Consider the following 16,787-nt stretch of genomic DNA (forward strand, 5'->3'; position numbering starts at 1 on the left):
AAACCACACAATATGACCAAAAAAAAAAAAAAAAATGTCTGCAACCGCACACTGACCGGGAATTAGGAAGTAGAAGCGGGCTGCTGAACGTGACAGAGCTGCCTTAGGACATGAGATGAGAAGTGGGTGGGAGAAGGTCAGATGTTAGAAATTGAAAAGGAGAAGAAATGAGGAAGGGTCCCACCTGTGTCTCCTCACTCTGGCACCAGGGCTGAAGGCACAGCCACTCCCTGGAGCTCAGTTATCCCAGCAGAGAGCACAATCTATCAGCTGAGGCTGGTGACGACCGGGCAGGAGGGTCTGGAAGGTTTGTGAGAGGAGGTACAGAGCAGCAGACCAGGAAAATGAAGGGAAGCCTGGAGATACGGTATGATGTAGGAGGCATTAAGGGCCTACTTGAAGTTACTTATCATGAACCTCAAGCAGGATAATTCCACATGACAATGTGCTTTTCCCTGACTACTTTCGGTAGAATGGACGCAGGCACAAAGAAGGCAAAGAACTGCATTTAGTCAGAGATGGGGTCCTGCCAACTGTGTCTATACCAAAGCCAGAAAAGGGCAAGGCCATTAAAGGAGAATGTAGAGGAACTGTTCTAATAACTGACCATGGACTTTAAGCAGGATAAAGAAAGAACAGGCATGAAGAAAGTGAAGAGCAGTGAAAGAGGGGAACAGTGGGAGCTGAAGGACTGTTAGCATCAGGATTCTAAAAGGAAGAAATTAGAAAGACAGGTCAAGATATTTAAAGTGCTGAGGTTACAGAGGGGTGAAGTTTTATATCATGAAGAGGTCTAGGATATGATCAAGGAGTGGTTCAGGAAAAATGAAAGGGTAAGAAAGAAAATGAGAGGTGAGCTGTTGGAAGGCTCATCCACTGAAAACACCAAGAATTAAGATTAATGTTGAGCAGAGTGACAGCAGGTGATGAGCTAACATCTTCAAGGAACAAAGGGCATGTGACCCAGAGGTTCCAGCCTGATGACAGGATTCAAAGGTGGAGGTTTTGGGGCAAAGTGAGAGGTGAAGAGTGGCCTGAAACTTTCACAGAGAAAGAGGACCCAGAATATGTGATGTGAGGGATGGTGCTGGGGAAGCAGCATCCTCAAGAGATGAGCAGGTTTTGGTTACAAGGGGAAGGACTTAATATTTATTGTTGTTCCCCGACACCAAAAATTCCTGCTACACTGCTCCCAGGGAGGGGTGGGGAAGTGACATGGAATCTCAGTGTTTCTTAAAGACTTTTAGTTGATTTTCCTGTTCTTCACCCCACCAGCATCACCTACACTTCCAGAAAAGAGAAAGTGTTAGTCGCAAAGTCATGTCCAGTTCTTTGCAGCCCCATGAACTGTACAGTCCTCCAGGCTTCTCTGTCCATAGGATGTCCAGGCAAGAACACTGGAGTCGGTAGCCATTGCCTTCTCCAGGGGATCTTCCCCACCCTGGGATCCAACCCAGGTCTCCTGTGTTGCCAGCAGACTTTCAGAAGTTACCCAAATCTTTAACCTTTTCTGCCACATGGAGGCACTGCTCAGCTTCCCGCAACATGGTTTAGGATTTACTTTTCTTAGCTGTACTTAGTCATAACTCCTTCACCTAATTTCGAGTTTCCAAAATGTTATAATTAGCTTATTTTCACTGTCCTTCTGAGTTTATGCTTTTTAATTTTTAATCTCTTTCTCAATGGGGTTTCAGGAGGGTGTGAATGCTATGTTCAATGGCCATCTTAACAAAGTCTGTTGTATCTTATTTCTGCTAAGTTTACTGGGGGAAAAGGTCTATATTTGGTTTTAGTTTTGGGGTAATTATTTTGGTTCCCACGACTACCACCATCCCCAACTCTGAACTGCAAGCCTTCAAACTTCCCAGGTGGATCAGTGGTAAAGAATCTGCCTGCAATGCAGGAGACCTGGGTTCGATCCCTGGGTCAGGAAGGTCCCCTGGACAAGGAAATGGCAACCCACTCCAGTATTCTTGGTGGAAAATCCCATGGACAAAGGAGCCTGGCGGGCTACAGTTCACGGGGCTGCAAAGAGTCAGAACACGACTGAGTGACTTTTCACACAAAGAATGCATCCAAGACTGTAAAGCTTATTCCAAGCCCCACCTTCTGCCACATGCCATAGACCATGCTACATCTCATCCTTCTGCTGTTCGGTCCCACTCATCTGCAGCATCCACTCTGTGTTCTCTTTAACCCAAGAGCTATTTTTAAAGTGTATTAACTTTATATAAGAAAAAATATTTTCTCACTCTTTCAGTGAACATGCAAGTAAGCCACAAAAACAGCAAAAAGTAGCCACTGTCCACCTCAGGAACTTCCTGGCAGGTGAGAACTCAAGGACTCTCCACAGGCCACATCAGATCTCTTTCCCCTTCCCTCTTCTTCCTTATGGACCAATTCCACTTGCTTTTCTCTCTCCTTCTAAAGTGACACCACCCAAACTATTTTTAGAGGTCTCTTTCCTGAAGACCACTGAGTTAACAGGGCAAGCCCTTTATCAATGTACAGCCCCAGACATCTTCTGCTCAAGGCAGCTCTCTCAAAGCATGGTCCACACTAAAGGTCTGGGCATCACCATGGATATCCACAGACACTTTGCTGTAGAACAGAAACTAACACAACATTGTAAATCAACTATACTCTCATAAAACATGTTTTAAAAATCAGAATCTCTGAGAGTTAGGCCAGAAAATTACTCTTTCTATACCAGGTTATTGAGACACATGGTAAAGTTTAAGAAGCACTAATGACAATGGAGAAACATGTAGATAGAAAAACAACTTTAAAAAATGTATGGCCCCTTCCATAAACATTTAAGGATTTACTTTAAATCTGTGGTAATACTTTACCAGCTTCCACGGTAGCTCAGCTGGGAAAGAATCCGCTTGCAATGCAGGAGACCCCAGTTCCAATTCCTGGATTGGGAAGATCCCCTGCAGAAGGGAAAGGCTACCTACTCCAGTGTTCTTGGGCTCCCCGGTTGCTCAGATGGTAAAGAATCCGCCTGCAATGCAGGAGATTTAGGTTTGATCCCTGAGTTGGGAAGATCCCCTGGAGGAGGACATGGCAACCCATTCCAGTATTCTTGCCTGGAGAATCCCCATGGACAGAGGAGCCTGGCGGGTACAGAGTTGGACACCACTGAGTGACTAAGCACAGCACAACAGTGCTAGTAAGGCATATGTTGGAGATATTGTGGGTTTGGTTCCAGAGGACCATGATATAGCAAATACAGCAAGAAAGCAAGTCACGTGAATTTTTTGGTTTCCCAGTGCATATAAAAGTTGTTTACGCTACAATCTGTGAAGTGTGTAATAGTATTATGTCAAAAAAAAAAGAGGAACAGCATTAATTAAAAATTACTTTATTGCTAAAATATCTTAGCCATTTTCCAATAATGCAGTGTTGTCACAACCTTCAATTTGTAAAAAACACAGTATATGCAAAACAGATATAATGAAGTGCAATAAAATAAGGTGTGCCTGTAATGCATAACTCAGTTCTTTTCCCAGGAATTACTTCACATAGTCTTTTGCATAGTTATAAAAGACCTCATCTAAAGTCAAAAGCAAGAACGATCCAAAGTTCTACTTCACTAACCTGTCACAACCTCTTGAGAGTCCCTTGACCTGCAAGGAGATCAAACCAGTCAATCTAAAGGATATCAACCCTGAGTATTCATTGGAGGGACTGATGCTAAAGCTGAAGCTCCAATAATTTAGCTATCTGACACCAAGTTAACTCACTGAAAAGACCCTGATGCTAGGAAAGACTGAAGGCAGAAGAAGGTGGAGGATTAGATGGTTAAATAGCCTCACCGATCAATGGATAAGAATTTGAGCTAACTCCAGGAGACAGTGGAGGACAGAGGAGCCTGGTGGACTGCAGGTTTGACCCCAGGTCTGGGAAGATCTCACACAATGTGGGGCAACTAAGGCTACGTGCCACAACTACTGAGCCCACACACTTAGAGCCCGTGCTCCACAACAAGAGAAGCCACTGCAACGAGAAGCCCGCACACCACGAGTAGAGAAAGCCCAGGGCAGCAGTGAAGACCCAGTGCCAACAAAAATAAATAAGTAAAAATTATTTTAAAAACATTACACAGGCATATTCAGATTTCCCCCAAATCTTCTGCTCCTATTTCTTTAGTAGTTTGCCAAACTCATAATTTATGCTATCTGGAGAAAAGGAAATGCAGAAACCAATGCTTGCAAACAGCAAACCAGAACGCCCACCAAGAAAAATGTACCCAATGGGTGGAGCAAAGATGAATGCTTTGGTGTGTGTGCGCTTAGGAAACCAAAGGTAAAAGGAAACTACATATCAAGAGCAAAACTAAAGATTAAAAAATAAAAAACCTTTCATGTTTCAAGACATGATTCCTATCAATCATATAAATAATTGCTATCACTGTGTACATGTATTTTTTTTGACTGTGCTGGGTCTTCTTACTGCACAGGCTGTTCTCTACCTGCAGCAATTAGGGGCTACTCTCTGGTTGCAGTACACAGGGTTCTCACAGCAGTGGCTTCTCTTGTTGCAGAGCATAGGCTCTAGGGCTCTCGGGCTTCAGTAGCTGAGGCAGGTGGGCTCAGTAGCTGCAACACAGGGGCTCACTTCCTCCATAGCATGTGGGATCTCCTGGACCAGGGACTGAACCCATTTCTCTTGCATTGAGGGTGAATTCTTTATCCCTGAGCCACCCTTGAAGCCCAATACATGTTTTTTAACTGGTTATTCCGCATGATTTTTTGCAGAGACGTACGAGATCCTCAATGATCTGTGTCAAAGGCAACCCAACTTCCACTGCATGAAGACACCATGAACCTTCAACCACTGAACCACCTGCATTCATTTCTAAAGGCCCTGGTTGGAAACTCAGGCCAATTCTAAACTCTGACAGATCTCACATGCCTCCTGTTTCTCCCAGGCAGCTTCTCTCACATCACAGGGGCCTGACATGGGGATATCTTCTCTCAAACATCCCTAATTCACCACAGCGTCCTACCAGCACTTCACCCACGAGCAGCCCCATGATGCAGATACGGTCATTACTGTTCAAGTCTGAAAGGGACCAATATGAAAGTCAAGTGTTTCCATTTTCTACCCAGAAGAGAATATATTGTATATAACACAGTCTTTAGATGTATCTCGATTACAATGGGGTTTATGCTCAAATAGCTGGAACACAAGTACAGTGTAAAAGCTACAGTTCAAGCTGAAGTAGGTTAGACATCTGCTGTAACAGCCAGAGAAGTGCCAAGAGAGAGGTCACGGGGGTGAGGAGAAGGGGTCAGAATAACTGGGGAAGGCTTCACAGCAGGAGGAAGACCCTGGAAGACACGAACTACTTGGACAGGGGAAGAAAGAACCCCAGAGGCGGGCAGCAGCATGAACATGGGCCCGGAGGCAGGAATGAGGACGGTGTGTGGCAAGGCCACAGCCACAGGAGTAGAGCCCGGGCCCGGGAGACACCCAGGAGCTAAGGATGCAGAGGGGCCTTGGGGACGCAGCAGGGGCGGCCCAAAAGCCTTGATGGGCCTCTCCACACGGTGCCTTTTCTGATGCTGAAGAAAGCTGGGGTACCACTTGAAGGCTTTCCGACACACCTTACACTCATAGGGCTTCTCTCCGGTGTGAACTCTCTGATGCTGAATGGAGGTGATCTTCTGGGTGAACGCCTTCCCACACTCCTTACACTTATAGAGCTTCTCCCCAGTGTGTAGTCTCTGGTGCTGGGTCAAGGCAGTGTTGGAACTCAGACCTTTGCCACACTCCTTACATTTATAGAGCTTCTCCCCCGTGTGGATCCTCTGATGCTGGGTCAAGGCGGTTTTGGAACTCAGACCTTTGCCACACTCCTTACATTCATAGGGTCCTTTGCCAATGTGATTTTTCTCATGTACGATACAGTTCTGGCTGGACTTGAAAGCTTTGCCACACTCCTTGCACTTGAAGGGCTTTTCCCCAGTGTGCCTACTCTGATGCCGAAGGAGCTGTGAGTTATATCGGAAGATCTTCCCACATTCTTTGCATTTGTAGAACTTCATGCCACCTCGAAGTATCAGATTGGGATTCAGACTGAAAGTCTGCCACATTGCCTTGTTTTCAAAATCCAAGTGCTGAGACACGTTTGTGAGAAGCCCTCCCACGGGCCTGCTGTGGGCCTCTGTGCCCTCGGAGGCTTGCTGCGCTACCGCTGGCTCTTCTGTCTTGATGCCCCTCTCACCACCTGACCAAAGAAACCACAAGTTTCCTCGTTACTGAACTGGAAGGAATGGGATGCAGTGGTCCTGGTTTTCTCTCGTAGGATGCGATATTCCAAAAATATCCCATGAGATGGTTATGAGCCTCCATAAGAGAGGATAAGAGAGAAAAAGGAAAACAACAGCATAAACTGGACAAAAGATGACACTGCAGTCCAGGAAGTGCCTCTTATAAGGAAGGGCTGGGCAATGAACCAGGGCAGGCGAGGTGGGCAAATGAGAATTTCAAGAGTGGGAAGGAAAGGAAGCAGGAGGGGAAAAAAGAATGGGTGAGGTAAGATGGACCAGCACGAAATGCAAACAGGCTTCAAAAGAGAGAGAGAGGGAGACCCTCAGGGAGGGATAAGACATCGGTGAGATGAAGGGGAGCAGCTGAGTAGCCCAGCAACACAAACAGAGAAACGATGGACCCCAATGCCCCACCTGGAAGCCAGGAAACCACCCCCAATTTTGAATTCTAAATAACAGCCTGACAATTCTACTTTTAAATATTTCATATAACATTCTGGGATAAAAGATTATTTCAGCAAGTCAGTGGGAATACAAGTTGATTGGAGAACTGTAGGCCACCGCGGTTTTACTGCTGAAGAAACCACTTTTTACAGTATCACAATATGTGTGAGAAGTGAGGCCTGGAAAGTTTCTTCCTAAAGCAAAGAAAAGTGAATTCGCTCAGTCACGTCCAACTCTTTGCGACCCCATGGACTGTAGCCTGCCAGGCTCCTCCAACCATGGGACTTTGCAGGCAAGAATACTGGAGTGGGTTGCCATTTCCTTCTCTAGGGGATCTTCCCAACCAAGGGATTGAACCTAGGTCTCCCACATTGCAGGAAGATTCTTTACCATCTGAGCTACCTGGGAATGAGTAAAGAAAACCCAAATAATTAAAACCTCCCAGGACTAACTCATCAGCAAAGATTCTAGGAAATTTTAGGGTAAGTGGGTGTGTGTGTTCAGTGGGGTAGTATTCTTGCCCTTTCCTCTATGGCCCCATTTAAAACAAATTCATTGTAAACCACAACGTTATGGCATCAGGAACTTTAAAATACTAAAAATTATATAAACACTAAAAAGGCAAATAAAATCATAGCTATGGTACAAATCAATCAGTTTGATGCACAGAATCACACCTTCTTTAAAGTATAGCTGAAACCCTACCACCCTGCCATGAAAACTGTCCTTACAGGTTTGGGACAGGAACTCAATACAGGTCAGAGGGTCAGCTACAGGGAGCTTTGCTCTCCACTGCAGAAGAAACATTTCCAGTAAACCAGGAAGGCAAAACCAGAAGGTGCTAAGTCCCCTTACTCACCTGGACAGATGCCTCTCAAATCCTCTGCTTCCCAGGGATCGGGGTCCCATGGAGCTTCCCCTCTCTCCAGCTGGGAGATCAGATCAGGTCTGGGGAATGGAGACACTACTCCAACAAGACAGAGAGACAGACAAGTTGAGGGGAGACATCCAGAGCTGTTACTGAGATCCCTCTGCCCACCCCAAGGCAGGCGAGTTGAGCTGGGGGGAGAAGGGGACTGCCTGGGGGACCAATGAGCCACACAGGGGTTCTGAGGAAGGGGTCCAAACTGACTCCATGCAAAGATCAGGGAGACAGTGATTCTCCCCAGGGAGGAAGTGCAAGCTCGCCCTGACTCAGAAGAAAGGACATCCCCTCAGGAAGGATGAATGTACCGATATCCTGGGAGGCTCCTGCACACAGGAGAGGGCCCACATCCACCACACTGCAAGGACGGAGGAACTGAGGTCTCCTGGGGGCACCCCAAGAGTCCTTTCCCTCAGGGTCCAAAACCACGCTCTTCCCTGGGAAGGAATAAAGTCCAACTTCAAAGCCAAGGGGAACCTGGGATTTCCCCACCCAGCATCTCCACAGAACCCTGAGGACTACTAGAACTCCCAAGACATCTGAGGAAGACCAACTATCAGAGGGCCACTGAGAGATCTTACCAAGGGAAGCCACATTTTTGTAATTCTCCAGCATCACCTCCCTATACAGGGCCCTCTGCGCAGAGTCCAGGCTGGCCCATTGGTTCTGGGTGAAGTACACGGCCACGTCCTCAAAGGTCACTGGCTCCTGAAACAACAGGTTCCTGCTCAGGCTCTGAGTGAGGGCCAGAGGGGGCCAGTATGAGCTTCAGGGAAGAAACAGACGTGCCAAGGTCTGTGACTCTGAGCCCCGTGGAAGGTCTGTTCTATGGACAAGAGCACTGGTTCCCACCTTCAAATGTGGATCACCAAGGCTTCCTACCTGCTCAGCTCTGCAGCTCTAAACCTCAAAGCCTGGCATCAGGGGCTCATCAGGGGCTGTAACTGTATCAACCTCTTATGTTCCTGTCTCCATGGAGCTGTCTCTCTAGCATCAGCTGCCCTGACATACCATACTAAAAGTTGTTCAGTTGTGTCTTTGCAACCCCTGGCAGGACTGTAGGCTGCCAGGCTCCTCTGTCCATGGAATTCTCCAAGCCAGAATACTGGAGTCCTAGCCATTCCCTTCTCCAGGGGATCTTCCCAACTCAGAGATCAAGGCCATGTTTCCTGCATTGTAGGCGGATTGTTTACCATCTGAGCCCCCAGGGAAGCCCAAGAAAACTGGAGGGGGTAGTCTATTCTTTCTCCATCAGATCTTCCTGACCCAGGAATCGAACCAGGGTCTCCTGCATTGCAGGCAGATTCTTTACCAGCTGAGTTACCAGGGAAGTCTGGGGTACCCATAACCTGTCACCTTATTCTCTGTACACCAACTACTCTCCCTATCTCTGCTCAGCAAAAATACATGTGTACAACCACGTATGTTCCCCGCCCTAGTTTCTCTCTAGCCTTCTCCACCAGCTTACACTACATGCAGAGAAGCCACTCCTTTGAAATGGTCCCACTACAGCTACACATTTAAAAAACTGAAATTAGAACTTTCTTTAACACCATCTACAAAAATAAATTCAAAATAGATTAAATAAATATAAGACCAGATACTATAAACTCTTAAGAGGAAAACATAGGCAGAACACTCTGAAATAAATCGTGTCAATATCTTTTTCAATTCATCTCCCAGAGTAATGGAAAGAAGAAAATGAGACCTAATTACACTCAAAAGCCTTTGCACAGAAAAAACCCACAGAATGGGAGAAAATATCTGCAAGCAATATTACCAATAAGGGATTAATCTCCCAAATTTACAAACAGCTCATGTATTCAATAAAAAAAAAAAAAAAAAAACCCGAATCACAAATGAGCAGAAGATCTAGACAGACATCTCCAAGGAAGACATACAAGTGGCCAGGAAGCACATGAAAAGATGCAAATCAAAACTACAATGAAGTATCACACTGATCAGAAGAGCCATCATCTAAAAATCTACCAACAATAAATGCTAGAGAGGGTGTGGCGAAAAGAGAGCCTCCCTACACTGATGATGGGAAAGTAAATTGATACAGACTCTGGAGAAGAGTACAGAGGTTCCTTAAAAAACTAAAAATAGGAATGTTCAGGAGATCCAAGATGGTGGAGGCATAAGTAGAAAAGGAGTACTTCTCTCTCCATGGATTCATCAGGAATACACCTTCAGACACAGACGATCTTATAGAACAGCAGCTGAGAGCGAGCAGGAGTACCTGATCACCAGAAAAGAATATATAAAACCATGCAAACTCTGTAGGACAAAAGAAGTAGGGGGGAAAAGAGGAGTGTGAGGAGGACTGCACCTGGGGGTGAACTGAAGGAGGGGTGAGATCCCACATTGAGGCAACCGTTTAGGACAGAGGAGAAACATTTGAGGCTGTTGGGACAGTGAGGCAACTGATCTGTGAGTCTGAATGGAATGATAATCACATAGGCAATCCTTGCTGCAGCCATATGTACCCTGAACAGGGATACTATATAATTTCAGTGGCTCAGTTAATCCAAATTTTTGCAACCCCATGATCTGCAGCACGCCAGGCTTCCCCATCCATCACCAACTCCCGGAGCTTACTCAAACTCATATCCATCAAGTTGGTGAGCCATCCAACCATCTCATCCTCTGTTGTCCCCTTCTCCTCCTGCCTTCAATCTTTCCTAGCATCAGGGTCTTTTCCAATGGGTCAGTTCTTCCCATCAGGTGGCCAAAGTACTGGAGCCTCAGCTTGAGCATCAGTCCTTCAAATGAACTTTCAGGACTGATTTCCTTTAGGATGGACTGGATGGATCTGCTTGAAGTCCAAGGAACTCTCAAGAGTCTTTTCCAAAACCACAGTTCAAAAGCATCAATTCTTCAGTGCTCACCTTTCTTTATGGTCCAACTCTCACCTCCATACATGACAATTGGAAAAATCATAGCTTTGACTAGATGGACCTTTGTCAGCAAAGTAATGAATGTGTCTGCTTCTTAATATGCTGTTTAGGTTGGTCATAGCTTTTCTTCCAAGGAGCAAGTGTCTTTTAATTCCATGGCTGCAGTCATAATCTGCAGTGATTTTGGAGCCCCCCAAAATAAAGTCTGTCACTGTATCCATTGTTTCCCCATCTATTTGCCATGAAGTGATGGGAAGTGTACAAAAAAGATCTTCACGACCCAGATAATCACGATGGTGTGATCACTGACCTAGAGCCAGACATCCTGGAATGTGAAGTCAAGTGGCCCTTAGAAAGCATCACTACGAACAAAGCTAGTGGAGGTGATGGAATTCCAGTTGAGCTATTTCAAATCCTGAAAGATGATGCTGTGAAAGTGCTACACTCAATATGCCAGAAAATTTGGAAAACTCAGCAGTGGCCACAGGACTGGAAAAGGTCAGTTTTCATTCCAATCCCAAAGAAAGGCAATGCCAAAGAATGCTCAAACTACCGCACAATTGCACTCATCTCACACGCTAGTAAAGTAATGCTCAAAATTCTCCAAGCCAGGCTTCAGCAATATATGAACCGTGAACTTACACATGTTCAAACTGCTTTTAGGAAAGTCAGAGGAACCAGAGATCAAATTGCCAACATCCGCTGGATCATCGAAAAAGCAAGAGAGTTCCAGAAAAACATCCATTTCTGCTTTATTGACTATGCCAAAGCCTTTGACTGTGTGGATCACAATAAACTGGAAAATTCTGAAAGAGGTGGGAAAGCAGACCACCTGACCTGCCTCTTGAGAAACGTGTATGCAGGTCAGGAAGCAACAGTTAGAACTGGACATGGAACAACAGACTGGTTCCAAATAGGAAAAGGAATACGTCAAGGCTGTATATTGTAACCCTGCTTAACTTATATGCAGAGTACATCATGAGAAATGCTGGGCTGGAAGAAGCACAAGCTGGAATCAAGATTGCCAGGAGAAATATCAATAACCTCACATATGCAGATGACACCACCCTTATGGCAGAAAGTGAAGAGGAACTAAAAAGCCTCTTGATGAAGGTGAAAGAGGAGAGTGGAAAAGTTGGCTTAAAACTCAACATTCAGAAAACGAAGATCATAGTATCTGGTCCCATCACTTCATGGGAAATAGATGAGGAAATAGTGGAAACAGTGTCAGACTTTATTTTTTGGGGCTCCAAAATCACTGCAGATGGTGACTGCAGCCATGAAATTAAAAGACGCTTACTCCTTGGAAGGAAAGTTACGACCAACCTAGATAGCATATTCAAAAGCAGAGACATTACTTTGCCAACAAAGGTCCGTCTAGTCAAGGCTATGGTTTTTCCAGTGGTCATGTATGGATGTGAGAGTTGGACTGTGAAGAAAGCTGAGAATTGATGCTTTTGAACTGTGGTGTTGGAGAAGACTCTTGAGAGTCCCTTGGACTGCAAAGAGATCCAACCAGTCCATTCTGAAGGAGATCAGCCCTTGGATTTCTTTGGAAGGAATGACGCTAAAGCTGAAACTCCAGTACTTTGGCCACCTCATGCGAAGAGTTGACTTATTGGAAAAGACTTTGATGCTGGGAGGGATTGGGGGCAGGAGGAGAAGGGGACGACAGAGGATGAGATGGCTGGATGGCATCACTGACTCGATGGACATGAGTCTGGGTGAACTCTGGGAGTTGGTGATGGACAGGGACGCCTCACGTGCTGCGATTCATGGGGTCACAAAGAGTCGGACACAACTGAGCGACTGAACTGAACGCTTAAAACTGGAATCTAGAAAGATGGTACTGATGAAACTATTTGCAGAGAAGCAATGAAGACACAGACATTGAGAACAGACTTATGGACATGGCTAGGGGTAGAGGAGGAGGAGAGATTGGGAGGTATGGAGGGAGTAATATGGAAACATACACTACCATATGTAAAACATATAGCCAACGGGAATTTGCTGTATGACTCAGAGAACTCACACTGCGGCTCTGTAACAACCTAGAGGGGTGGGATGAGGAGGGAGGTGGGAGGGATGGTCAAGTGGGAGGGAACATAGGTAAACCTATGGCTGACTCATGTTGATGTTTGGTAGAAACCAATGCAATACTGTAAAGCAATTATCCTTCAATTAAAAATAAATAATTTTTTAAAAAAGATTGGAGAAGGCACATAAATATAGAAAAGCAACATAAATATCTTTGCTTGCAGATGAAATAGCTATCTTTTTAAAAAAATATCCAAGACCCAAGACAATGAAAAACATTTAAAACTGACAGAATAATTCATTAAGTTACCTAGATATAGGATAAATGAACCAAAATGATTAGTTTTCCTAAGTATCATCATAATCAGCTAAAAGACAAAATGGTAGAAAATAAGATGCCATTCATATGAAAAGAGCTAAGAACAGACCCAACAAAAACCTGTAAAACCAAGATGAAGAAAACTATATGTCTATTAAAATAAATACAAGAGGAACTGAATAAATTATACAGTGTTTCTAAATGGGAAGAATCAAACTTGTAAAGAAGTCAATCCCCAATTTTGCCTATGATTCCAATAAAATCAACTTCTTCACCAAAAAAAAAAAAATCAATGAGATTTATGCAGCAGTTGAGGTTCATTTAAAGTCATCTGAAAAAAAGTAACTCATCATAGAGCTGAGAAGGTTTTGAAGGAAATACATTTTTGAAAGAAAAGATGACGGGGAATTAAACAGTACCTTAAAAGGACAATACTTCAAGGAAATGAGAATACAAGTCACAGATAGTGAGAAAACATTTAAAGAGACACACATAACAAAGGACTATTACCCCAAGTACATAAAGAACTCTTAAAAACTCAACAGGAAAATGAACCCAATGAAAAAGTGGGCAAAAGACCCGAACAGAAATGTCACCAAAGAAGTTATACAGATGGCAAACAGGTATACAAGATACTCTACAACTTATGTGTTCAGGAAAATGCAAATTAAAACAATGAGATACCACAACACACCTAGTAGAATGACCAAAATCCGAAACACTGACACCACCAAACACTGGTGAGGATGTGGAGCAACACGAACTCTCATTCTTTTCCAAATACAAACTTTGGAAGACAGTTTAACAGCTCCTTATAAAACTAGAATAAACACATTCTAACCATACAATCCAGCAATCATACTCCTTGGTATCTACCCAATGAGCTAAAAACTTATGGCCACACAAAAACAAACACAAAGATGTTTACTGCAGCTTTATTCACAATTGCCAAAACTTGGAAGCAAACAAATGGTCCTTCAGTAGGTGAATAAATTGTGGTATAATCAATGGAGTATTATAGAGCACTAAAAAGAAAACAAGCTATCAAGCCATGAAAAGTCACACAGGAACCTGAAATGAATACTACTAAGTGAATGAAACCAACATGAAAAGGTAGGATACCAACTACACAATATTTTGGAAAAAGCAAAAAGATCAACAGTTGCCAGGAAGGGAGGGCAGGACACAGGATTTTTAGAGCCTGTGAAAAGACACTGTATGATATAATAGTAAATACACATCATTTATACACGTTACCCACAGAATGTACAACACCAAGAATGAACCCTAGTGCAAGCTATGGACTCTGGGTGACTATGTCAATGTAGGTTCATCAGTTGAATTCATGTACCACTCTGATAATGGGCTATCCACGTATGGGGCCAGAAAGCATTTGGGGACTCTGTGGTTTTTGCGCCATTATACAATGAACCTAAAATTTCTCACTGGGGAAAAAAAAAGAGTCTACTAAAAAAAGAAAGATGAGAGAGCAGGGACACCAATACTTAACCTCTTACCCGGACTGCAACATCCTCCTAAGTGACTCACACTCTTGCAAGCAAGTCACCACTATGGGCCAAAAATCTTTTTGATATGTAAATCCATCCCTTTCACATGTCCTGATTAAAATCCTTTACGGTCTTCCTACTGAACTCAGAAGTGAGACCAGAGTCTTCACAGTGACCTCCAAAACACGTGCCTAACTGTCCCACCTCACAATGAACTACCTCCTCTAACTTCTGTCTCTAGAATACACCCAGCTTTCTCCCCTACCTCAGGGCTGACACATTTGCTATACTCCCTGGAAAGCTCAGCTTTGGCTCTCTCTCCAGTAGTTCTCCAGCCTATTTTTACTTCTTTCAGGAGGTCTCAAGCTCATGTGACCACCTCCATGAGGGCTTCCCTGACGACCACCTTCAAAGGGAGCTTCTTTGAGGCTTCTCAAATTTGAGAGGGTGCATAAGAATCACCCACAGAACCTGCTACAACAGATTCCTGACACCGACCTACCCTCCTACCCAGGATGATTACTGATCTAGGGTGGCACCTAGCAACTGGCGATTTTAATAAGCACTCAAGCGATCCTGATGCTGCCCACCTGCGGCCCTCACTGTTAGGAAGCACGGTACTTGAGCAACAGGTACTTATGATATCAACTTGTTTTTGGTAAAAGTACCCTCCATGAGAAAGGAGAACCTGTCTGCATTATTCAGCATTATGTGCCTAGTCTGAAAGCACATATGGAAAGAACAATGCAGGTCTCTCTGGGATACATCTAGTATTTGTGAAGCAATCTCTTCAATTGAGAATTTTTCTCAAGCGGTTTCTCACCTAGCAACCTTATTTTTTTGTTGTTGCTAATCCATATTCCTAATTTATACTCCACCCCCACATGCTTCCCTTTAGGCAAAGTTGTTTTCTATATCTCTGCACACAACTTTTATTTATATAATACCTCAAATTATCTCTATTTTCATGTTCTGGGGGAATTTCTTGACATGGGTCCCCCCCTTTCTACTTAAACCTATATATCCAAACTCTCCACTCTACACACAAGACTCTTACCTCCCCCACAACATATTTACAACCTTAGCCCTGGGGATGGATTCAAGGGGGAAACCACAGCCTCTCCAACTTAGGCCTTTTCGGTCCCTTCCTAATGACCTGATAGCTAACGTGACCTTTAAGACTGAAATGAAGGTAGGCTCACCTGAGGCCAAGTGGTTTGGAGCATGGCTGATGTCCCCTGGCTCTGTGCACTCTTCCCGGTTTGGAAAAGCAAGAACCTTAAAAACTAAGACAAGAAGAGCCATGAGCGCAATGGTCCCTTTTCTACATCACCAACACCGCCCACGGTCTTCGGTCTCATTTCCAGCATTGGCAGGAGTCTCTACCAGCCCTCCACTGGCTGATGGCCCCCACCTCCTCATGAATTGCTCTAGCTGGTATTCGGGACAATCCACCACCTGCCTCCTCTGCCCAAGAGCGCTCCTGGGACCATTCACACCGAGTGGACCGAGACACACATGGCGAATTCGGCCCCTACAGTGCTGGGTCTGAACAAATTTAAAAACCTAAAAAAGTGCTTATGGGGACCACGTCACTGACTCCCAAAAGTGCCTATGGAGAGGAAACAAGGGTGGCTGGATTTGGATTGAGTAAAATATTCAGGGTCACAAGAGCTATCAGGGGACGGGAGACCCCAAGAGGCTCTCCACCCAAGCAAGCAGGAGACCCCAAACATCAGAAACTTCAGTACCGGCCACGGGGAACTGTTGGGCCAACTTCTTTCAAACAAAGAGGATCACGCCTCGGTGGCAAAGGTCTGGACCGGGGCTCTAGGAGGCCCAGCAGCCATCTCTGCGGCTTCTGTGAGGCCGAGACGCCGGGGCATCCGGTCAGAGAGAAGCGAGTTCAGGGTAGCGTGCTGACGAGGCGCTAAGGAAAACGAGGAAGCCGGCGCCGGACGAGACTGGCACGAAAAACTCGCCAGAACCTACCCTCTTCCCCTCCGAACCCCAAGAAGCACTCTCACAGCCCACACAGAAGCGAGCGCGGGCACCCAGCGCACTTCTGGGCAGAGCATTTCGGTGGTCCCGGCGGCGCGACCTCACGTGACCCGAAGGGGCGGGCTTCTGGCCGGCACTTGCCCGTGACGTCACTGGTGGGCGCCGTAACGCAGCGCTAGGGGCTGGTCCCTCCGCCCTTGTGCTCCAACCGCTGAGCCGACTAGGGGTGGCGTGTCGCGGCACTGTTGACGCCTTAATCTACTCAGATCTCGGCCTCAGGGCGCAGGTGGGGCCGCAGTTAACGGACAGCTTCATCAGCTGTTTGCCTCATTTTCTCCTTGGGTCATCTGGAGTCTGGGCTGTGCAGTTTAG

At 45.3% G+C, this 16,787-nt stretch overlaps 1 protein-coding gene across 1 annotated transcript in view; it reads right to left on the minus strand.

Moving 5' to 3' along the window:
* ZNF621 (zinc finger protein 621) overlaps positions 1-16,541 on the minus strand; it is a 48,343-nt gene extending 31,802 nt beyond the window's left edge. The window contains exons 1-5 of the mRNA XM_027522645.1: positions 16,166-16,541; positions 15,617-15,700; positions 8,232-8,358; positions 7,585-7,689; positions 5,241-6,238 (exon numbers count right to left, since the gene is read on the minus strand). Of these exons, the coding sequence (XP_027378446.1) occupies positions 5,241-6,238; positions 7,585-7,689; positions 8,232-8,358; positions 15,617-15,640 (1,254 nt within the window). The 5' untranslated portion in view covers positions 15,641-15,700; positions 16,166-16,541. The remainder of the gene's footprint in view (positions 1-5,240; positions 6,239-7,584; positions 7,690-8,231; positions 8,359-15,616; positions 15,701-16,165) is intronic.
* Between the last annotated feature and the right edge of the window lie 246 nt (positions 16,542-16,787).

The sequence above is a fragment of the Bos indicus x Bos taurus genome, chromosome 22, assembly GCF_003369695.1.
Source record: "Bos indicus x Bos taurus breed Angus x Brahman F1 hybrid chromosome 22, Bos_hybrid_MaternalHap_v2.0, whole genome shotgun sequence".
NCBI lineage: Eukaryota > Metazoa > Chordata > Mammalia > Artiodactyla > Bovidae > Bos > Bos indicus x Bos taurus.